The sequence below is a fragment of the Pogona vitticeps genome, chromosome 2, assembly GCF_051106095.1.
Source record: "Pogona vitticeps strain Pit_001003342236 chromosome 2, PviZW2.1, whole genome shotgun sequence".
In the NCBI taxonomy this organism is placed as follows: Eukaryota; Metazoa; Chordata; class Lepidosauria; order Squamata; family Agamidae; genus Pogona; species Pogona vitticeps.
Window position 1 is genome coordinate 110383836 of NC_135784.1, and position 25337 is coordinate 110409172.

Below are 25337 nucleotides of genomic sequence, written 5' to 3' on the forward strand. Positions count from 1 at the left end.
GTGTGGGAAAAATTAGACTACATTTCCCAAAATCTGGAAAGTTGGAGGCACTGCAGAAGACAGTGTGGTATGCATAGGCAATCAGTCATAGAGCTCATATTTTTGTTTAATTAAAGTGCTAACTTTGCTGCTGATTAGTTTTGTTCACTAATTGTGAGCTTTGGATCCTTGCATTTTTGTCTTTGTGGCTACCTCTAGCTTGTTATGTGTTTTAATCATTGGGTATAGTTTTTATGCTATTTGTATGTTTTGAAAACCTCTTTTTGAAGAGTGGAAAAACAGTATGACAAGCAAGTATATTCTTGCCCCTGCTTTTCAATTTGTACTTGGTGAATATCTTTAGAATATCTTTAGAAAAGCACTTGCTGATTCAAATAATGACATGATTCTCAGTGAAGAGGATCTTATCAATATCCAATGCAAACAATACAGTATTGCTAGCTGACACTATAGCTGATTTGCAAAGATAGCTCAGTAATGAATTAAGTAATGAACACAGACTAAAAATGCATGTGAGGAAAACCAGGTTCATAGTACAGTAATAGTAAAGAACAGGCAGCTCAGGAAATACATTAAAATGAAAGTTTGGAGCATGTTGTCAAGTACTTGACAAATCTCCCTCCGTTTTGCAGGACTGAGCCCTGCTACTCCTGATTGCCTCACCCCCGGACAAGATGGAGGTTCTGAGGATGGGTGGCCCCGTGGTTGGTGGCTTGGGTGACTCTCTCACATTTGGGGGGGTGACCCTGGCTGCGAAGAGTGGGGTCCGCAGCCTGGGCGTACATCTGGACCCCACACTCACCATGGAAACGCAGGTGGCATCGGTAGTCCGCACCGTCTTTTTCCACCTCTGGCGGATCGCCCGGCTGCGGCCCTATCTCGACATGGGGGCACTCACTACCTTAGTGCATGCGCTCGTAATCTCAAGATTAGACCACTGTAACACGCTTTATGTAGAGCTGCCTTTGAGGCTGATGCGGAAACTTCAGGTGGTGAAGAATGTGGCAGCCAGACTCCTCACTGGAGTGAGAAAATACCAACGTATTTCTCCAACTCTGGCTGCATTGCATTGGCTGCCCATTCGGTGTTGCGTCAACTTCAAAGTCTTAATGCTTACTTACAAGGCCCTAAACGGTTTAGGACCTTAATATTTGGTGGAACGCCTGCTCCCACCAAGGTCTACCCGGATCACCCGTGCGAGTCAGGAGCTGAGGCTGAGGAGCCTGATGCTGAGGGAGGCCCGGAAGGAAAAGACACGAAACTGGGCCTTCTCGGTGGTGGCTCCTCGCCTCAGGAACAACCTCCCTTCCGAGATTTGTGCGGCCCCTATGCTGGGAATCTTTAAAACCCAATTAGAAACATGGCTGTACATCCAGGCCTTCCCTCCAGTTAATACCTGATTTCTTTTCTATTCCTTCTTATTTTATTCTCATTCTATTTTACTGTAACTGTATCAAATGATTATGTAATGTTCTTGTGTTTTATTGTTTTATCCTATACTGGAAGCCGCCTAGAGTGGTCACGTAGGTATAAATCAAATCAAATCAAATCAATCTATCAATCAATCAATCAATCAATCAATCAATCAATCAATAAATAAATAAATACTTTTCATTGAACAAACACCAAGAGCATAATCATTCAATGAAAACCAGAAGAAATAGCCTAAAGCATCATCCTTACAATAATAATAATAATTAAAGTAACATCTAACAGTACACAGAATGTGCACTGTAAGGTACTGTGTGTTTTTAGTTCTACCACATGGCATCGAACTGTGTCCTTTAACACAGGCAATTATAAAGACAATAAAAGCATTTCCAATGCACATTTATTGCAGAATGCTAAAAAAAATCTCTTGGATCAAGAAGTGACCAAGTACTAGGCGGAATGAATAAAGACCATGAGAAAATAAAAGTACAGATCGTTATGGCGAATAATTCATAGTAGAATAAATGGGAGAAAATGCATAGGAAAGTGAAGAAAGTCTTGGCTGAAAGAAAGCTGGTTTTAGATGTAGCCAAAACCATGGTTTAAAATGAGCCAATTCTAAATCAAAACACCCAGTTCTATGACATCCAGTTTCTGACAGGAGAGGAGCAAGTTGATAATAACAAAATGGGGCCTTCTGTCTTGAGAGCCTTCAGTATTTCTGTTTGAGACATTGAATTCTTGTGGACTTAACTTCAGCCAGCTGACAGATTACTTGCATCCACTTCTTCTCCATGCCCAAACATGAAGGGCTAAGTTGTGCCTTATTTTTCCCTTCTTACAATTCAAAACCATGGGAAAAGATCATGTAAACCAGTAACACATGCAGCATCTGGCATGGCTGGAAAAAAGATGCTGCTAGCTCATTCCTTTTATACCTGGTTCACACAGATTTCAAGCTGAGTGCCTGTGGACACATTCTCCCCAGATGGAAGAATGCACATGGCAATGCCTTTGAAAATGGTTTGGAAGCTCCAGAAATTCAAAGTATTGATATGTTGAAACTCCTAAAGAGCTTAGGTACCTGCAGGGCCACTCCTTATCTGTATCTACCTGTCTGAACTTTCAAGGTCATCTTCTGAAAAGACAGGTAGTTCTAAGTGGTGGTGAGATGATGATGATCCATTCCCCCCCCCTTTTTGGATCCAAGGCAAATAACTTTTTCTTTGCAGTTGCATCTCGGGTATAGTTTGTAATCTCTAATCTGCTAATTTTATTTGAGGGCTGGGGTTCTGTGTTTTTTAATATATATATCTATAGGATTTCTGCAAGCATGCCTAGGATTAATTTTCACTGCAGTAGAAATGTATTAATGTTTTGGGTAATAATAAAATAATGGCTGAAATTCCTGTTTCTTACTGAAGAAAGCCACACTAGAACAGACCCCTGGAATTAGTGCAGATTTGGTGAGTCAAATCTCCTGTAGCACAGGAAATCACAACTAGAATAGCCCCGTTTGAATTAATAGAGCCTATGGAGGAGTTGACTCACCAAATCCACAGTCATTCAATGGGCATACTTTAGTGCAAGTTACGACACTAAGCAACAGGATTTCAGTCAATGCCTCCTCCTATATGTGCTTGCCTGAAATTTAATGTCTGTTTCAGGGACTCATCTCATCATGATCACACTAATTCATTTAAGCAATTTGTATACCATCTGATCTAGTGCAAAGGATTACTCTGGACAGTTGATGATAGTATAAATACTGTAACCCTATAGGATCTAAGTACAGGGCCTTTTAAGTGGGAAACCCTCTCCTACCGTGTTTCCCTGAAAATGAGAAAGGGTCTTATATTAATTTTTGCTTCAAAAAATGCAGTAGAGCTTATTTTCAGGGGATGTTTCATTTTTTTCATGTACAACCATCTACATTTATTCAAATACAGTCACGTCATCTTCTGGTTGCTGCACAATGGTGGAAGGTGGGGTTTCACTTAACTGGGGCTCATTTGGGGGGTAGGTCTTATATTACGAGCATTCTGAAAAATCATCGTCGTCATTTCGTCGTTTAGTTGTTTCCGATTCTTCGTGACCCCATGGACCAGAGCACGCCAGGCCCTCCTATCTTCCACTGCCTCCCGGAGTTGTGTCAAATTCATTCTGGTAGATTCAATGACACTGTCCAACCATCTCATCCTGTGTCATCCCCTTCTCCTCTTGCCTTCACACTTTCCCATGGGATGGCCAAAGTACTGGAGCCTCAGCTTCAGGATCTGTCCTTCCAGTGAGCACTCAGGGTTGATTTCCTTTAGAATTGATAGGTTTGTTCTCCTTGCAGTCCAGGGGACTCTCAAGAGCCTCCTCCAGCACCACAATTCAAAAGCATCAATTCTTCAGCGGTCAGCTTTCTTTATGGTCCTGCTCTCACTTCCATACATCACGACAGGGAAAACCACAGGTTTGACTATGCGGACTTTTGTTGGCAAGGTGAGGTCTCTGCTTTTTAGGATGCTGTCAAGGTTTGTCATCGCTTTCCTCCCCAGAAGCAGGTGTCTTTTAATTTCGTGGCTGCTGTCTCCATCTGCAGTTATCATGGAGCCCAAGAAAGAAAATCTGTCACTGCCTCCATATCTTCCCCTCCTATTTCCCAGGAGGTGATGGGACCAGTGGCCATGATCTTAGTTTTTTTGATGTTCAGCTTTTGACCATTTTTTGCACTCTCCTCTTTCACCCGCATTACAAGGTTCCTTAATTCCTCCTCACTTTCTGCCATCAGAGTGGTATCATCTGCATAATGGAGGTTGTTGATATTTCTTCCGGCAATCTTAATTCCGGCTTGGCATTCCTCCAGTCCAGCCTTCCGCATGATGTATTCTGCATATAAGTTAAATAAGCTGAGGGACAATATACAGCCTTGTCATACTCCTTTCCCAATTTTGAATCAATCAGTTGTTCCATATCCTGTTCTAACTGTTGCTTCCTGTCCCACGTATAGGTTTCTCAGGAGATAGATAAGGTTTTGAGGCACTCCCATTTCTTTAAGGACTTGCCATAGTTTGCTGTGGTCCACACAGTCAAAGGCTTTTGCATAGTCAATGAAGCAGAAGTAGATGTTTTTCTGGAACTCTCTGGCTTTCTCTATAATCCAGCGCATGTTTGCAATTTGGTCTCTAGTTCCTCTGCCCCTTCGGAATCCAGCTTGTACTCCTGGGATTTCACGGTCCACATACTGCTGAAGCCTACTTTGTAGGATTTTGAGCATAACCTTGCTAGTGTGTGAAATGAAAAATGACACTAGGGCTTATTTTCAAATTAGGTCTTATTTTCAGGGAAACAGGGTACAAAATGCCTTCTCCCAACAAGGGAGAAAATTGTAACTTTTTTCCTCCATCAAGGCCCTTTTAGCAGATTTTTAAAAACATTTTATTAATTTTTCAATCTATCTGCATTGGTTTGTGCTTGTCAAACATTGTGTTACGTGCTTTGCTTACAATTCTTTGTTTTTTACATCTCAGTGTCTTCCCGGTTGTCCCCCCCAAATTCCAGAAATCTTTCAGACATTCAAACCATTCATGTACATATTTTAGTATATAATATGGCTACTATCATAATATTACTCTCATAGTATACAATATTCTCAAGGTCTTCTAATAACGTTCTTATTGAAAGTGGCTCCAGATCCATGCCCCAGCTTTATATCTAGTTTAGTTTACCCAAAAAGGAAAACCCACAATATTACATCTTTACACTTTAATTCTCCTTTTTAATATAAAGGATATACCCCTTTATAATTCCCGATGTTAAATATATACATGTTTTTCAACATTAAGGGGCCCCTTCTTGTTTTCCCCTTTTTCATCTAAGTAATTCCCTCTCTCATTTCTTTTTTTTTTCATTTTGTATTTCTGTGTCTCTAAGCATTCTGCTATCTTTCATGCCCTCTGAAACCATTTTTGCATCTGATTTATGTCCACTAGCTCTTTATGCACTTGGTGTATCTTCAATAGATCTTCCAGGCTTTTTGTTTTGTTTTGTTTTGTTAATTTTGCTGATTTTCTCCCCTTGTCTTCCCTTAGTACTCTCCTCTGATCCAAGATTGATGTTGTTTCTCTTAGGTTTTCCCCATTAATTCCCTCCAGCTCTTCTTTTGATTGGCATACATCATCCGACACACTCTCATTTCCTTCTTCGCTGTTCCCTGTCGCTTGTTGTCTATAATTCTTCAGATGTTGATTGAATAATCCAAGCTTTAAGCAGCAGTAGAGTACTCAAGGTTACTGTCCCGGGCTTTATGCCAAAAGACTTCAAGTAGACAAAACAAAGTCCAGACTTATCAAGTATAACTTATGAGAAAATTTCTTAATATTTATAATATCAAATTATATTTATATATATATATATTATATTAAATATATTTTAAATGTATTTGAATGAGTAGTTAATGTCCCATTAATCTTTAAATTATTTTCTTGGCATCAGCTATCCCTCTCTCCAGATTTTCTGCCACTTTATGATTGCTGAGATTGATAGCAGGTGCTTTTTTCTGTATATAGGAATTGTCTTCTCCAGGGGTAATCATAAGCAATTAGTTGTAAAAATATATCTCACCTGGTAGTAACACTGATGCCAGGTAGCTGATTATTGCTTCTCTTAGCCGGCTGCCGACGACTTGCAAGCGAGCTTTCAAGCTGCTTGTTTCTGCCCGTTGGCTGATTAGGGAGTTTCCTGGATCAAACGGGGATGACCACCGTCCCCCCTGTGATCAACAGGCTTCCCCCCCCCCCCAGTTCACCCCCTCATCAGGGTGGTTTTGACACTCTGGGGTGTCCCAAACAGGTCAGAATTTAGCCCAGGGGACAGAGCTCTGTCCTCCTGCTGCTGTCTCGTCGCGGCGTCAAGCCGGAAGTCTCCCTTTTAGCAGATTTTAATAGCTTTTATAGATTGTTTTACTGCTGCTTATGTTTATCCTACTGCCATACTGTTTTCAAGTTGTTAAGATGTTTATTAATCATAGTTTGTATATTTTCTTCTGCATACATTTTAAAGTAATCTGAAACAGAAAAGTATCTAGAATTGTGGTGTTTTTTTAAAAAAATATTCTGAATATCTGTGGCTACTCTCTAATATTCGGGCTACATTCTGTACAGATTGAGGAGTAACATATAGACATACAGAACTGCAAGATCAAAACTAAGTTATTAAATCCTTCACTCGTGTTTCTCTTATGTATAAAATATAAAATGAAGAAAAAGATTATTCTACTTTTCAAAGTCCTTTAAAAAATTCAGTGCCACTGTAATTGCTAATAACCATCTTCATTAATACATGGCAGAAGACCCCTCATAAAATTGTACATAATAAATTTCAAACAGCAACTCAGAAGGAAACACAAAACAGGTGGGTTGAAGGAAGCCCCCATGCATACATTCTGCCTCATGCATTCTGCCTCAAGCACTCCTCCTCCTTCCTCCTTCCTCTCCCTGTGAATGCCAATCTTCTGTGATTCAGACTTAACAAGGAAAGAGTGAAGCTTCAGGCATCCAAATTGCTAATTTTGACTCTGCCAAGCTTTTCCAAACTTTGGTCAACTTCCATTGTACTTATGTCCTGTTAGTGGGCTTCCCATAGATGTTTTTGTTGATCATCATGGGAACAGCACACTAAACTAGACTGGAGTGTTGTGGGGTGGAGTTGGTCTGACTGAATATGGTTCATCTCATCTTATTAAGCTTTAATTGTATCATTGACTGAATTTTCACAACAAGACAGGACAAAGGTATTGCTAGTCATTAAGGATGAAGCAAGACTAAGGAAATACAGATGTGTTCTGCTTCACCTTTTTATGTTTCTAATGTAATGTCTGGAACTGGAACTCAAACAGTTGTCCTGTGTATGCATCTGATATAGCTATAGCATCACAAATCTTATAACAAAGAGGATGCATGAGATCCTACATGATATGCTACACCCAGATGGAAGAGGAAGTACAGGCCCCTGCTTCTGAATGACATGGGAAAGAACTCAGTTCTGAGACAGTTTCATTGGGCGCACCGAGATTTGCATGAACATATGGCATTTTATCGCCTAGTGCAGCCTCTTTGGAATGCTCTGCAAAATTTCCTTTAGCGAACGATGGGGCAGCTCTAAGCAGCAAGAATAGGCCATTAACAAAAACAAATCTGAACGTAATGAAGGCTTACTGTAGATGAAGCTCTTCCCTCCTTTTACAAGAGCATTAACTACCACTATCCAGAGCTTTGAAAATTAATTCGTCTAGACTAAAATTCCCAGGGTTCTCAGTTAAATGGACATATTAGCTGGGAAATTGTGGCAATTTTGGCCCAAATTACTTAAGTTCTGCTGCTTCTCCTGTAACCTCTGCCCATTAGTATTGTTCCCCCCCCATTGTTTTTAATGTAACTATCAGCATAATATGCGAGTGCTTCATTATTTTGTTTCAATAAGGCCAGACATCCCACCCCACCTTTTGTAAGGGCAGAGTGGAGGTTTAGACAGAACCTGGTTTGTACCATAAAGGAGTCTGCATTACAGCCAAGAAATGGACCTGTGCACCATTTGTATGGGAGCCAATGCTCCATACACACTAGATCAAAGTAATACTATTAGGAAAACATGTTCCTAAATAGCTATAACGGGAATTAACTGATACATTCATTCCCCCTTGATACCATCTTCTGGGCCCTCCAATGCTCTTCTCTGAATCAAGGCAACTCACTATTGTGCAACGATCTAAGTCTTTGCCTTACACTGTAAAATACTCTGGAGAAAATGTGCATCATATTTATTAGGAATCCTAAAGTTGGATTGTCACGTTACCCAGTTGGCTGAGTTTTACCTGGACTCTGGATTGCCCCCTCATCCCTTTTGGACCTCCAACTCACGCAAATTCTCAACTTCCGTTTTGAAAAATACTAAATCTCTAGCCCCTATGAAATACATGGATATAAAGCAAAGAATCCACTGACTAGTCGGCCCATAGTTTTGGCTTCGCCTCTCTAGTCTCTCCCATAGGTTCATGCAAATCAGCTCATGAATATGAATAGCATGAGTGATGTAGGCGATCGTCACAAGGACTAATTCTGGTTTTACTCATCTTGGAAGTCTGGTATGGCATTTTGTTTAAACAGAAGTCCTATTAAGCTGAACAGTTCTTACACCTAAGTAAATGTACATCAGAGGCTGAGGCAGAAGGTAAAACATTTTTCTTTATATTAATTATGGTCACTGACAAACACTACATGAGCAGTAATACAGCTGTGCTGGCATTCATGAACTGATTAACACATGTATTCTGATTAAATGTTAAATTAAACAAGTTTGAATATTTTTTAAAAAAATAATGAAATATTTAGTCTGTATCATTGAAGGAAAGCAGTATATATTTTGTCCTGTGATTCCTGCAATGTAACATGATCTTTCACTATAATTCCCCCTACCAATCAGATAGTACTAGGTCACATATGGGGCTCAGTAAGAATGCTTTGTGATCAAGTAGGAGATTTGCATGTGGGTCCCCCTGCTCCATGTCCATCACTTCAATCATTGCTCTACATTGGCTCTCTCAAATCAGTTCTTACTATGTAAGCAAGGCCAAGGATGAAGCATATTGGTAGAAAAATATAGCAACTAATATGCTTCATTTGCATAGCACCCAAATACTGATAATAATTTGCATATTATATAAATTAGGCTATCTGGATCTGGAGCACTGGAATATAGCTACCCTGCTGTAAGGCAAATGTTGAAGGCATACCTTGGAACTAGTTCATGTTTGCTCACAATTCTCGCCCTCAGAAAGAAAGCTACTGCTGACAAGTGACTGTGAGACCCAAAGACTGCAAATCAGACTCTTAAACTGTTTTCCTCTTTCTCTGCTCCAGCAATTGCAACTCCACTGGTGAGGCTGGCTGGGGGATTCTAGGACCGTTGGCTTAAAATAACTCAGTCAAAAGAGTCCAAGCTAAATTAGGTGGGCCACTGCTCTAGTTTAATACAAGGCAGTTCTTTATATCTCCTCAAAATAGGGATGTAATGAATATCCTTTTCTATTTTTAAAAGCAAAATTTGAGGTTTTGTCCCAATGGGGATTTTTTCTGGAACAAACATATCCTATGCTGGGACTTCTCTGTCAGCTGCAGAGATAGATGTGATTTTCCACACAGAAGATTGACAAATCCATCTCCTTAAGCAAATGTGTCCTCTGAGGGAAATAGGATTCCAGTCCTACCCACCCACCTCACTCCCAGAGACTTCTCTGGCTTGCAGAGTTTCTCAATCTGTGGGTCTTTTTCACATTTTTATTTGGCCTGCAGTAGTTTGGGTGCAATTTCTTTTTTACTGTGCAAAATGATATGTCACCAGAGATCAGTAATTCTTGCATGTGTTACTTGAAAGCAAGGGACAGGAGTAATAGATGGGTGGTTGGAAGGGGTGGTCCCAATATGGAATCATTCTGAGTTGTGAATTATGATGTAATTTGAAAAAAATAATTACTGTTCAGACTGTGAACAGTAATTCCATGTTATTTTTTTCTATAGAAAAGTTTTTCAGAAACGTAGTAGTCTGAGAAGCTTTAAATGAAAAAGAAGTTTCACAGCAAACAATTCGCACAGTGCTTTGCTCTTGCATCCTCATCTACCCTGGTCCTGTGAACATCATGCCCCAACTGATTATGTCACTGAAACACCATCTACAGACATGGCCCGTATCTTTACAAGAATGTATCACAATTAGATGCATGGGGGAAAGTCCATTCAAATCCTTCCAGCTTGAAAAAGTAGAAGCCCTTCAGCAGCAGAGACAAAAACTCACTTTGGGAACAAAAAGGGCTGGACCAATCTAAAGCAGCCTTTGCATTGTATGGTCAATAAAAATACTTTGAATTCACCCATTTTATCAACTGAGCAAATTCCACAGTATTTGACAATGTGGTTGCACTTTTACTACTAAATTTATGGAAGGGAATAAGGCAAGAGGTCTAAATCTCAGCTGAAGAAAAACTGAGTGGGGTTGCAATATTTTTCTTTTCTCCAAGGGGAGCATTGCAAGCCCCTGGTGCTCATATTCCTGCCTGAGTGATGGGAGCTTTGACAGTCCTTTTAGTGGAAATCTACTTAAGTGAGTGAAACAGGAAATCATGAATGAGCAATAGAAAAGAGTAAGATGTAATATGTTACTTCATTGCAGTAATATTAGATACTGACTTGCAGCTGAAGGGATAAAGCAATCCAGCATCCTAACTTGTGTAGATTCAAAAGCCTTCATTTTGGAGAACCCAGTATCACTTAATGGCCCTTTGCACATCCACTGCAAACTCTCCCTTCACCAAAGATAGAGTGATAACATTTAACATAACTGGGCATAGCCAGAAAGGCATAGCCTTTCTTCATTTGAAGAAAGGACATGTAGCCCTGATGTAATTCCCACTTTGCAGCTGAGCAGTATATAATGTATTGCAGGTCAGGTGGTGTAAAAAGTGCAGATCATGAAATTTTAAAATACTGCTTCTCGGGATTATTAATAATAGAAAGTCCCACTCGCTGCAGGAGTCCCTCAGATTGGCAGGACTGATAAATAAAACATGTTGTTCCTGCCAAGGAGAATGATTGCTTCCAGGTTCATAGATGGCCTATGCGCTCTTGCAAGGCTCACGGCCAGGGCATTCCCTGAATTCGAGGGAACAAGAAAGGCAAATGGGTTTTTTATTTTCTCTCTCCTCCATTTGTGTTCAGGAGGTGACTCCTGACTCATCTAAATCTGCAACCCACTTCATACTGACTTCATGAAGAGCCAGGCGGTTCTCTGTTTTGTCATCTGTATTACCTAACATAATAACAACTATTGTGATCACATGGGGTACTAGGTTTTAAAGCACCCAGCTAAGGGCCAGTTGAATTTTGCCTTCAAAATCTCAGAGAATGATGCCACAAGGCTGCAATCCTATGCATACTTTCCTGGGAGTAACATCTATTCAGTTTAATAGAATCTTTATTTGCACATACATGGGTAGGATTACGCAATCTCCTAAACACTGTATGCGCAATTCACTTTAGCCCAACATTTTCCCCCATTAATACATTTCTCAATCCCCATATATCTCTCCAGCAACTTTACTCTTCTATTTTCAGCCTTCTTTCCATGTGTTTTAAAATTTGCTTCAGTCTGTCCTATATCCTAAAATGGTCAGGGAATAAAAATGGGGATGAATCCAAAAAAATGCTGCTTTGTCAGGATTCATCATTCATGACAAAACACCATGTTTTAGCAACGAATTGATGAATATTTGTCAATTTGTCATTGAAACACCATGTCCCACCGAACAGCCAATCGGAGGGTCATTGACAAGCAGGATGGCTGTGGGAAGGCACACCCTATTTCCATTCCCACAGCCAGCCTGCACAAAGGGACAAATAAAACTGAGTAAATATTCATCCCTTCATATTTGTCAGGGTCTCCGGACCTGGCGAATACGAAGGGATGAATATCCCACAAATATTGTGAATATTTTGGTGGCAAATATTGTGAATCTTTCTCTTTTTTATTCATCCATGTGTCTATTTAGAGAACCGTTGATCCTCACTATGCTTTTGATTTCAACTTCAAAAGTTCTATGAAACAGAAATAAATTGTAAGGGGTTAAGGAATGGTCTCTGACCATTCATTCTGTTGTTTTTGAGGACTTCTGCCCTCATGTTTCTTCTTTGTTGAAGGACCTCACATGGCTCAATTCTGGTCCCTATCGTCCACTCTTCACAGCTCCATATGACTTGATTCTTTCCTTTTGCTTCTTATGGTTTTATTATGAGAACAAATACCAAATATCTCTGTGTACACTTTCTTCCCTCACCATGTACTTCCTGTCCAGTCCTTTATCTCTGTCTCTAAGATATCATTTTTCATATTCCATTCAATATCCCAAGTTGCTTATGATTCATATGAGGTTTACAATTTTCCTAACCAAGCCCTCCCTCTTCCTACATTCTTGTTTATGAGATGTTGTTGTCTCCCTTGTCTCTGAGACAAACAACTCATGTTTCATCTTTGAAACCTCACCATTATCTCCAAGCATCTCCAAGATCCACAATTCTTTAATGCTATTCCTAGGACGCATGCCCATGTTCTGCCTACCTTGATTACTAGAACTTATAGCCCTATCTCTCCTGCCAAATTTCTACACTATAGATGGTTGAGGTCACTGCTAATACTTCCCCCTCCCCATTCTATTATGATGCCAGCCATCTTCTTAAGTCCCTTCACAGGCTTCTTGTAACACTTTCATCACACAACCTCCTTAATCTTCTTTCATTCCCATGTCATCTATCATGCTGCTGCCTTTGTTTGTAAGCCTTCATGCCCCTACCTTCCCTTTTTATGACTGTTTATCTTTGAACCATACTTGGACTGAACAGCTCTTCAAACAAAGGATTCTCCTTTGAAGACGCTTCAAATGAAGAACTTTGCTCTGCAGAATAATACAGATGGCTACCCTGTCCCTGGCACCTTCTTCAGTTGTGTCTCTCAAAGGGTCGTGTTCAGGTTTCTTAGCAGAGACTATGGAAACTTCTGCATTACAAGTAGCACCAACCAGCATGGTCTTGTTGCTAGATTAAGATACATAATATTTAAAGTAGCTGGTCAGAATCCTATTGTCGATTTACACTTGTATAAGGGAAACTGTATACACTTTGGTGGCAAAATGCTGCTCGTTAAGAAGCCCCTGGTTTTATTCTTGGCCCTGTGTCTCATTGTGTGATAGGCTGCATGCCAAGGAACACAACCAGCACCCTTTTAATGAGCAGCAATTTACTACCACAGATTGCCCAGTTTCCCTTATACAAGTGTAAATTAACAATACAATTCTGGCCAGTAGTTCTAGAACTCTGTTGGGAAACGACTACATCTAGCCGCCTAGAGTGGTCTAATACGATCAGATGGGCGGGATAGAAATAAAATAAATAAATAAATAAAATAAAAATAAATTTAATTTTTCTCTCCTCCTGTTTCCCATATCAAAGTAGGTTATTTTTAAAAATAAAAACCTACAATTGACTCCTTTCCTTTCTGAGAACAAACAACAGTCTTTTCTTTTTCTGATAATGTGCGATGTTTGGCAAGGCTGGACTCTTCACAATAGTTAGTTCACATCACCGTCATGAAGGACTGGTTGCAGAAAGATAAATAAATCCTCTCTTATGGGAGAACAATGGTTTTATGCAGCTGTTCTTACTCTCAATCAGAACCAGATTTATTGAAACACACTACACAACCCACAGATATTCCCTGGTCAACATGCCTTCATGGATTGATGTGCTTGCTGTTCTTTTTAAGAATGACTGTCACTACACCTTTATAATATAATATTATAATAATCTTAGAACTGCAGAGGTGGGAGGGACTCTATGGATCATCAAGTCTAGCCCCCGTTAAGGAGGTATGAGTTTTCTTTCTGTAAATAACTGACACATCAAGAAAGAGAAAGGACAAGAAGGTCGAACCCCACTGTTGTTATTCATCTTCTGAAATGGGAAGCTTTCTCTATTCATTTTAAATAAAAAAGTGTTTACACCATTCAGGGAGCCTACACAAACTGAGAATGCTGTAGTTTCAGGAATTATACCCCCAGGTCACAAAGGGTGATAAAAGTACCATCAACCAGGATGAAACTACCATGCTCATTCTTGTCCTCCTCTCCTCCATGCACATATATTGATTATTCAAGGAAGTAACATGCCTGAGTAAGGCTTTTTTCAAGGTTAACAGCTTGTATCACCAGACAGCAGTTCCTATCATTCTTTGTCATTTGCTACGTTGACAAGGGCAGAGGGAATCTGCAATTCAATTTGCTTTATATACAAGTACAAAGATAACTTATTTACTTGAGTATCTAACTCTTTGGAATAATTTACATAAGAGAATGAGGTTTAAATGCATCCGATCTGTAGAGGACGGTAACTGGAAGATGGACTGCCAACATCCTTTAACTCGACTGAAGATCTGGCTGTAAACAAGGAACTGAAATTCAGCAAAGCTAAATGCAAGGCAATGCATGAAGGGTGAACCTTTAGCAACAAAACGTAATGATACGTTTCAGTGTTATTGAGAAGGGAAAGGATGGCAAACTGAAATGGTTGCTGAATGAAACAAACATGCCGTTATCAGGATGCATTAATAGAAATGATGACTCTCACATTACACCACATGTTTGGCCATAGCTGGCTTAAGAGATAATACTCTGCAATCTTTGAAAAGCCTATTAAATACACAGCTCTAATCTCAAGTTAAAAGGATATTTATACATTAGATTGACCAGAATGTAGATGAGAATGTGTCTGCAGATGCACAGATCCCATGAAAACCAATTGCATGAGAGTAAACAGCATTCTAAGAGACACAACAAGGCGTGTATTAGGTCTCCCAGAGGTTCACTGAGCGTGGCCAATGGTAAAAGGTTATGGAAGTTGTGGTGCAAATCATCTGGGAGACCAAAGGTTCTTACTGTTGATCAATTGCTTCCTGATCATAGTCATGAGATGGAGTGATTCAATAAAAGAAGCCACAACCTTGAACTTGCAAAACCCGAGCAGGCCTGTTAATGACAGAATTCATAAGGTTGCCATAAGTCAAAAACACTGTGATGACATGTATGATGAAAACACCCATGGACACAATCCAGCAAGGTTTCAGGAGGGGAGATTTAAGTACACCCTACACTTTCACACTGAAATCGGTGGAATTTGGATCAAGCTTCATGACTGCAATTTCATATTTTTTACACCCCTGGAGGGTCTGTTTAAAAATAAAGTAGTGACTTCACAGAGGCTGACATGCAAAGGTGCAACCAATAAGAACAAATAGATGCAGCCTCATGTAGGTGCATAATTTTTAACTAAATAAGGGTTTTTTTTAAAAAAGGGGGGGAAAGTGCTACACATCTTGCAGCTACTGTGCAGCAATTTATGTTCTAGTGTAGGGAAGGAGACAAAGCATGAATCCTTAACTTACTCTGTGCTACAGCTGCCTTAGAATAAGTGAGCACTTTAAAGCCATAAGATGTCAATTCTAATACAGCACTCCTGGAAGGTGTTCACAACCAGACAGGTATGATGTATAAGCAATGCACTACTGCAATAAGCAGAAATAAATTAACTTGCATTATAGCCATAGCTTTAGACACTGTGCCCTATTTTCACATTGCATTATAATTCTCCTTCCACTCTCTAAATTCTCTGCTGAATAAAATGCTATAGGGCTGTTGTATTTCAGTCCCAAGAATAAAGCTTTATAGCTAGCAGTGTAGTGCAGCCAGACACAGCCTGCAGGATCAAAGCCCCAGGACTTTCATTTAGCAGTGACAGTGACATCATCTGCCACTCCCTCTCAAACGTTCCTGTTTCTTTTGAGTTTAGCTGAGACCTTAATAGCTGCCTTTTGGGTTGAGGAAGAGATGAATTCTTCCAGCATCAGTGTATAGTCTTGAGCTGCTCTTTTTGAATACAAAGCATTTTGGAATGGAACCCGCAACTGAAATGCATCTGCTCCCTGAAAATGCTATCAGTTGTTTGAGATGAAAACTGAAACAAATAGCTTGCTGAGATGGATCGAAACAGCTGCAGAAGTAGCTACACGAACTCTCAAAGTAAGTGTTTGCTCTTTGCAGTTTAATACAGTTTATTGCTTTGTCAGAAACATCTGACCTTAAGGAGAAGGAACAACATGAGAACAACATATATGCTTTTCATGGATCTGGGCAACACAGGATATATGAATTGATTTCAAAAATATTTATTAGCTTGTTGTGTATCCTAAGACTGGCCTAATATGAAGAAGAATCAAGGACAGACTCCTGATATAATTGAATGGACTCTATCTTTTACATTGCTGTGAGGGGAAATTCAAATGTTTAAATTCTGTAGCCCATTGCAGCAAAGAGTAGAATACGACAACTTCTCCTGCAAGGTAGTTACATTCCATTTCAATTAAAAAAACATTTGTTATGAAAAGGTATTATCCTGCTATTTCAAAATGTACAATCCTGTATTTTAAAATTTGTCCTCATTAGCATGAATGCTTGGATATTGGAAGCATTAATCCATTTTAAACTGTCTCAGTCATACAAACAGCTGAATGAGAGAACTACTGTATGGGCCCCCTTCCAATAACTCTTTCCTACCTGAGGCCAGTGCCATACACTATAAGGAAGCAAAGAAGTATAATCTGAAATGGTTGGCTCTGATATTCTGGTAATATTAATAATAATTGTGTGCCACCATGTCAATTCCAACGTATGGCGACCCTTTCCAAGATTGTCTATATAGATTCAGAAGCAGTCTACCATTCCTTTCTTCTAGGGATGTTCTAGGCTTCTGCAGCTTACCCAAGGCTACACAGGCTGGCTCTTCTCTAGGGAGCCACAGTGGGGAAATGATCTCCCAACCTTTGGCTTTGGCGAACTCACTAAGCTATCTAGACAGCCAATATTCCAGTAGGGTTTTTTTAAATGCAGATACCTTTTAAGCACAGAGATGTTCACCCTCCTCTACAGAACCAACTGTGCTCATAATTCCTGGCCATTTTCCTTTCTGGCTGGGACTGATGGGAGTTGGAGTCCAACAACATCTGGCATGCCAATGATTCCCCACTCTTGCAATAAAGCAACCACAACTCTTCTGCTCTTTTCCAGGCTTTCTATTTATAATCTGTTGTTCAATTTTTCTCATTTTGCTGTTTCTTATAACAATGAATTTAGTGGTCAACATTAGTTCTCCTTTGTTCAGATTTCTGTGTTTGGATTAGATAGTCCTTTGACCAAGGATGTGTCATTTCATGGCTGGAATTGTGGGGCGTGTCTCAGTAGAAGGCCCTGGAACCCCTGCTACTCCCTCCTCTCCACTTTCAGCATCTGAATCATCGAGTGGTGAGTTGAGCAGTGAGAAGGAGCAGTGACTTCCTCATCCCTTATCTTCTTCCTTTGGAAGGTGTAGATTGGACTCCACAGGGGAGATGAATGAACGGGCAGTAGACTGATGACAGCATTTTATGGGAAAGTCTGGCCTAATCACTAGCCATGCCAAGTAATTGCCTTGAGCAGCAGAGTGCTGGAGGGGCAGCAGAATGGCCACTCTACCATCCACTTCATGCTACCTGAGCCACCCAAAAAGAGCAGCCCTATCCTCTCCATCACAGCCGACTTGCACATGTTGGCTGCTCCCTGGCTGGCTATGAGAACAATGGCTTTGTCCCAAAGGTCCATAGGGCCAAAGGCTTCTTGCAGGGGGAGAGGTCACCCAACAAACTGCCTCTACAGAAACCAGATTTGGCCACTCTCCCCATAATAACGTGGCCATGGAGACCCTCAAGGCCATGGCATAATTGTCATAGACAGCCAAAGAGTGGCTGGAGTAAGCAAGTGGGCTGTTGTCAAGGGGGGAAAGGTGCCACTGCCCTGTCATCCTCCCCTCTCACATCCAGTGCGTTTTCTGGAGCTCAGGGGACGGGGGTGGCAGAGTGCAGTGCAGCACTTTTTCTCTCACCTCAGTTGGAGGAAGAACTCGTGCCAGGGCTGCTAGCAGGCAGGCTTCAAATGGAAGACAAGATGGCACCTTACTGTAGCTTACATACATATGGAAGGCAACCTGGCAGCTGAATGTGACTTCAACGCTGGTGAGAGGACAAGATTCTCCACAGCACCTCAGTTGGGTTCCCAGGTCAGCAGCATCCCTTTTCTTGAGATTCCAGGGCCAAAACCTGAGATCAGGAGGCACAAGGCACTCTCCCTCCTGCCTTGCTTCAAATAGCTTGATGAACACAAGTGCTTGCAACCACCAGCTCTCTCTTTCGTCCCCCTTTCAGGCTTTTGGTGTACTGATGCTGTGTAGCAGATTGAATGGCACCTTGAAAGCCCTGTTAGAGTCACCATAAGTCAGATGTGACTTGATGATGCATAACATAACACAATATTGCACATATACAGTGCAGATTAAAATATTTTCCACTGAGCCTATCCTTCCTCCAGCATCTATCAGGGCCAACTTTGCCTAGGTAAAGGTAAAGGTTCCCCTTGACAATTTTTGTCCAGTCGTGTTCGACTCTAGGGGGCGGTGCTCATCCCCGTTTCCAAGCCGCAGAGCCAGCGTTTTGTCCGAAGACAATCTTCCGTGGTCACATGGCCAGTGCGACTTAGACACGGAACGCTATTACCTTCCCACCGAGGTGGTCCCTATTGATCTACTCGCATTTGCATGCTTTCGAACCGCTAGGTTGGCGGGAGCTGGGACAAGCGACGGGAGCTCACTCCGTCACATGGATTCGATCTTACGACTGCTGGTCCTCTGACCCTGCAGCACAGGCTTCTGCGGTTTAGCCCGCTGCACCACCACGTCCCTTGCCTAACCACCTCCCTAATGGAATTTGCCTCAGTGAAGTAAAGGAAAGCTTCGAAATAGGGAGCAGTAGTTCCCTCCTATAATCTGTCATGAATTCATGAGCAGCCCACATTTCCAATAGAAACTAAAGAGATTTAAGAGTGTTTAATGTTGCTCTTTTAGTGTACCATATTTATTTGGAAATTCCGTTAATTTCAGTAAGATTTATTTCCCAACTGAAGATAAACCTATACCAAGTAAGCCCCATTAAATGTAGGATCATTTATTTCTGAGTAGAAATCTGGGATGCTTGCCTCTATATTTAATGCTTAAGTGCCATGAATTTGATTGGAAAATTCTGGAAGTCCTTTACAAGAAGAAAATGATCTTAGGTTTGCAATAATTTCCCTGGGAGATATACAACTGGTTGGGTGGTGGGGAGCTCCACTATGACAAGCTGAAATATGAATTCATGAGCTTAAATCCATTTTTAGACATTTCTCAGGGATAACATTCAGCACAGTGCTGTTAATACTTGTTTTTTAAAAATTAAAAAAAAGCTTATAAGGTGTTCAGTTTCATACACAAGTTATCCTCATGTTCCTGAGAATGCAATCCTACATATGTCTACTCTGGAGCAGGTCTTACTGAGTTCAGCTAAGTTTACTCCCTGGAAAATGGGAACAGGAAACACCATTTTAAAGAACCAGTACAAGGAAATGAAAAGACAGAGACTCCTTGTTTATACAGAAAATCAAGACAACTGAGACAAATTCACTTTCTCCCTACATTTTCTTTCCCCATAACTTACGTTCATCCTTTACTGACTGCCCCCCCTTTTTTCTCCCATAATTGTCTCCGAGTTGACAAAATGTCGACCTAAGGCTACTCCGTTGCCCTTCATAGAAGGGTAAGCAAAACCTTGGCCTACTGGGCCTAAAAGAAGGATTTTAATTTAATTTTTCTCCCCAAGTTCTGGGTTTTCTAAAACTCTAGGGTGGGCGGGCAAGAACTGAGGAGGTGGGGAGGGAAAAAGGCAGGAGACAGAGAAGGGTCACTGAAGAGCAGGAGCCTTTGTTACAGCAACAATGGGGACAAGGTGGGAACATAAGAAGGAGCCTTTTATCAGTCCACCTACTTTGACTGGATGTGGCTCTCAGATTAAGGCTTCTACTGCTCATTGGTCTTCCCAACCGAAAGGGCCAGGAACTGAACCTGAATGAGCTTGCACAGGCAAAGGATGTGTCTTACACAGAGTCATACTCTGGCTTCAAGGAAGCAAGCAGGTTAATTTAAACTGTATCCCTTGCCATCGGGGACTATTGCCCAGACCTCTTTTATTGTCTGCCGTTCCACTTGAAAGGAACCTGCACATAACAAGCTCTCAACTCCAGCATGCTGGGAAAGCAGACAAAAGCTAATGATAGTCTTAACAAAAAATATTCTCTTTATATGTGACTAGAGATGGACGCAAACTGCTCCAGTGGGCACCCACTCAGCACCTTGGCTTCACTGTCCCACCTGCTCTGAGTGGGCGCCCAACAGAGGAGGCAAGGCGGCAAAGCACCAAACACCTATTCAGCCGATAAATGAACTGGCAAGAAACACTGAGGTGGCAGTTCATGCCCATCTCTATATGTGACCATTCCATGCTCTTACAGCAAAACACTCTGCCAATAAGGTGGTGCTAGGCTTGCAAAGCAGCAGGCTGATATACATTAGCATAGCTAGCTAACTTTCTTGCTTCCTTCCTTCCTTCAATAAATGTCATTTATAGGCAAACTTTCTCCCAATGAGGGATTCAAGTTCAAGTGTACCTTTCAGAGTATATCTATCCCACGCAGAATGGCTGATCCTAAGTCTAAATTGCTTTTTTTTCTTAAGGAGCAATATAATCTTCTTTCCATGCATGGAAAAATACATTTCTTAATCGTATATGTTTTTATTTGCATTTTTAAAAATTAAGGTTAATGTAGAATGTTTCAGAGACTAAAAGTGTCCAGGAACTGAAGCTAGTGGGATCTAACATTTTTGAAGTATTTTCAAACAACACAATCCACAGCAGGTATGTTTCAGATCCATCTGGGTGAAGCTAGTGTTAATAAAAGACTTGCTCCCAGCTATCATTTCAAGAGACCATGTCCAATACCTTCTTATTACTATATCAAAGGTCTGGGGAAAACCTTATGGTGCAACGTCTGCTTGAACAAATACTGATTTGTGAGTTAGGGAACTCTGCCCTCATCATTTGATCTGTTTTTAAACAAAGCTATCATTAATTACTAGGAACTTATCCAAGATGTGTCTCTTGAGTAACTGATGCCCCTCAAGACTCAGTACAGAAACAAACTAATCTATTCCCAAACATTCAAAATTTCTGGATGAAAGTGTGGTAAGCATCACATTGAGCTGAGACTGCTTAGATTAGCACCATGTCTTCATCAGTAGCCAATCTCAGATCTATCAAGAAAAAAAGGACACTAGATTAAGTTTCTCTCCATTCCCATTTTCAGGCATTTGCTATTCTTCATTACTCGTGCGCTATTCTTCATTATTCATGTGCCTGTCTTTTATGATAAGAACATGGGATCTTAATTTGAATGAATCCCCTTGTACCACAGTGGGACATTTCTGTCCACTGGGGTTTTGCTTTCTAGTGGAATTAATTTAAAAATAAAACTAGACCAATGTAGGCATTCCACCACATTGTCTTCTGAAGAATTGTAAACTATTCCCACAGATCCTGGACAACTGCCATGTACCTTTTGGTTTCAGGTTACAATCCTTTCCATTTAAAAAGAAGGAGAAAAAAGAGCAACAATGGGATATAATGTCTCCCCAAAAAATCTATTGCTTTTTGTCATTCAAGGTTCTCCCCCCCACTTTGGCCCAGCCAGTGTAACATATGGGTACAAAAATATCCTGTGCCATTTTTGGGGTAAACCAGAGTGCTGAGTATCAGGAGTCATTGACACTAGTTGTCAACAGGTTGGATCAATTTGAGGGAGCAGAACAATGGAATTCTCTCTAGGATCAGAAAATAAAGGAAGTGTATATGAAATCCATAACCCACCCTTCATGTCCATCTTCAATACACTGGACATCTCACTGGGTCAGAAAATACCTCACAAGTCAATCAATGAAAGTTTTTTTTTAACCCTTATGGTACTTCTGCTGGTAAATCTCTGTAAGAAAGCCACCTCCACTGGCTATCATCAACATGAAATCTTTAGCTAGACATATAGGGCATAAGAATGGTATGCTTATTTTTAAAAGGAAAACTCTGTAAGGATTAATTGATATATCATGGTTCAAAATATTTTTCTCCAGCATTGTATTTTTTTCATATCTTTGTCCAATGTATTACAACCTTCTGTCATCTTCAAAAATATCTTTTCTTCCAATAACACCTTTCTTTTTAAAGGAGCACCTGCTAATTTGTGTTAAATGATACAAACAGATCTTATTTGCCTTATTTGCTTTTTGATGTCCTTATAACATTTTTTTCTCTAAAAGCTTCTTAGGTAGAAGACCACATTTCCATATGAAAAACAATAAAATAATAACATGCTATTGGTTGACATCACGTAGAAAGCAATTTCTCCTCTAGTCCAGAATTCTAAACGTACTCCCAAGTGCACAAAAATACCGTCCAGAAAGGCTATAATTCTCTGCTCCTCCTAGTGGATGAGTCATCTTCATGGGTTATCTTTTTCCACAGATAGATCTTTTCCCCATGCCACCAGAAGGAAATATTTGATGCCCTTACAGATGACTTGGCTCTCTCTGCATGTTGATGCTTTCTGGCCCTGAAGAAACTACCACAGAGAGAGAAGTGGTATTTAACTAGTGTTTGGGAAGGTAACCATAAAATCATTCTGTGCGATGTCTGTCTTAAATGACTTCACTGAAGAGCCAAAATGCCTATCTGAAATATTTAGCTTGTTTAATATGAAGACCAAGTGAAACAATTTCATAAGCTGGCCTCCTTTTCTAAGACATAGCTCCAGAAGCACCTATCAAAACTAAGATGTTTGCCTCTTCAAACATCTACTTTAGTAGGATGTTTGCCACATGATAACAGTTCAGGTGTATTGTTTTGTAGATTATTCTCCATTGTTGCACCCCACTTGACAAATAAGAAAACGAGCCTCTGAACAGTAAGCCTTAAATTGGGAAGGGCACTGTGGAGCCTCTGGGCCTTCTGCATGATTCCTGGAACTCTACCAGACCCCATTACCAAAAAGAAAACGAAAAAAAAAAAACCCACCAAAAATGAACAACTACATTTACAGAGACCTCTAAGGGCACAACTGTAATCTTGCTTTTCATCCACCCTCACAGTACTTCATTTAAAATAACGATTTTGAAAAACTGGAAGTGATCTGATAACTTGTGGTTACCAGAGGGGGAGAGAGAGAGAGAGAACACAAGACAAGAAAGAGAGAAGAGAAGAGAAAGGAGAGGAGAGGAGAGGAGAGGAGAGGAGAGGAGAGGAGAGGAGAGGAGAGAAGAGAAGAGAAAAATGGGCACAACTTGCCATGATTGCCCATCTAACCCATTCACCATATGGCTGAAGAGCAACCCACCTCTCTGTGTTCCATACAAGCTATTTATTCAACCAACTGGCTAGGTTGACTTAGAACGATTATAAATTCATTTTGTACACAACACTTCCTGTATCAGGTATATGACGTGGTCAGGACCCACTTACTGACCAGCTTATGCATCCGGTAGAACGGTCTGTTGTCTACTATACTACAACCAATAGACTAGATTTTAAGGTGACCTGGGGCCATTTTTCTGGAGTTCAGAAGAAAGATGATTTGCTTTGCCAAGTCCACATTTGTGTTTCCCTGGAAATGTTTAATTTTTCAATAGAGCATATACAGCTTGGCAAAGATAACTGCAACTGTATGTAATGTTGTTTTTGTTTTGTTTTGGGGGTTTGGGTTTTTTTGTTTTTTGCATTTATTCTAGGGAGGAAACAAACTCCAGAAAACTAGCACTTAGGAAGCAACACAGCTTTAAAAGGAAAAACAGGAGAAAAGAATTATCCATTTCAAATATTTCAAAATGCTAGAAGCTCCCCATTACCCAAGAAATAACCAGACTGTGCAGCCTTTGCTTCTGAACATTAATTTGATTATATCACTTTGCAATAGAAATGGAGGTGCACAGCATGTCTCTGTCTCTTACTTATACTAGTGTCGTCATCCCTCAATATCTGCATCTCTAAATTACATTAGCAGAATATCTTCTAGTGATGCAATGGTGAGAGGAATTCTTCCATTTTGATATTTGTGTGCGGATTTTGCTGAGGTGAGCTAATTAAGCCCAGTCACCTGTTACCTTTTCCTCTCTATTCACCTATAGATGAATTAGCATCATATCCCCGTAATGGGGGTGGGAGGCTTAATATATTCTTATCTGTGCCATTTGAAAACTGAACAGATTTACTTTGTAGGTGCAGCACTGCAGTAATTTTCTTTTTCCACAAAGCTCTATATTGCATAGAAGTTCTGGGCACATAATTTTATGGTGAGACATGTTTATGGAACCACAGTGTCTCTCTCAGTGGTTATATTGATGGGAGTTAACAATGTGTGTGGAATAGACAATAGGCTATATAAATAAAACAGATCAATGATGCCAATCAATGACACCCATTTATGAGCATGTCACTTGAAATCTGTGAGTCTGACTGAAGCTTTTTTATCCCTTCCCATAAGCCTGTTCTTGGGGTGGTGACAATAATGAAGATACAGAATCTCTATCTCCATCATTTTACACAGAATTCACTTATTTTATACATCTGTAGAAGGCTAATTAGATATTAAATAACCAATCCAGATTGCACTTACAGAACACTATTTTGAGGATTGTGAAATAAAATATCAAATCATCACAATCTCAGTTAGGGGTTCAGAAGGCAATGATTAAAAAAAAAAAGATGCTAGTGGCTCTGTTGCAGCTTAATCTGACCCTCACTAAACTATAGTGAGTAACAGGGTGAACAAATTCTACCATTTTGCAACTCTCTGCCATGAATCATTTATTGAGTTTTATATGCTGGTCTCTTGTGCATTGTATCTGAACACACAGAGAACCACACAGTAAAGGACAGGCCTTTTTAATACTGTTGGATTTGAATGGAATAGATATTTTTTAAAAATGCTTTAGAGAGACAATTGAACAAAAAAGAAAGATGATCTGTTGTTTTCTTTCTTCCTGTTGTTACTGCTGTTCTGCTTTGGTTTTTTGCTCTCCTTTGTTTTGTTTAATTTTTCCCCCTATTTACCTTTTCCGGAGCTGGGAACTGCAAATGATTTACTTCCAAAGGTGTTATCAAAGGAACTGTCTGAAAACCATCTTCGCTGGACGGCTGCGGCTTGTTCTTGTCATTCAAATTGCTCCCCAGTTTCACCATCCTTAGACCTCAGTTTCCAGACCTAAAAACGGATTGAGACAGCCCGTGTGAAAGAGATGAAAGGATAGGGAAGGGGAACCGGAGATTAAGAA

At 40.3% G+C, this 25337-nt stretch overlaps 1 protein-coding gene across 1 annotated transcript in view; it reads right to left on the minus strand.

Annotated features, from left to right (window-relative positions):
* The window catches only part of NSG2 (neuronal vesicle trafficking associated 2), a 70238-nt gene that overhangs the window by 43897 nt on the left and 1004 nt on the right, over positions 1-25337 (minus strand). Inside the window, exon 2 of the mRNA XM_020806703.3 lies at positions 25117-25267. Coding sequence (XP_020662362.1) covers positions 25117-25245 — 129 coding nt within the window. The 5' untranslated portion in view covers positions 25246-25267. The remainder of the gene's footprint in view (positions 1-25116; positions 25268-25337) is intronic.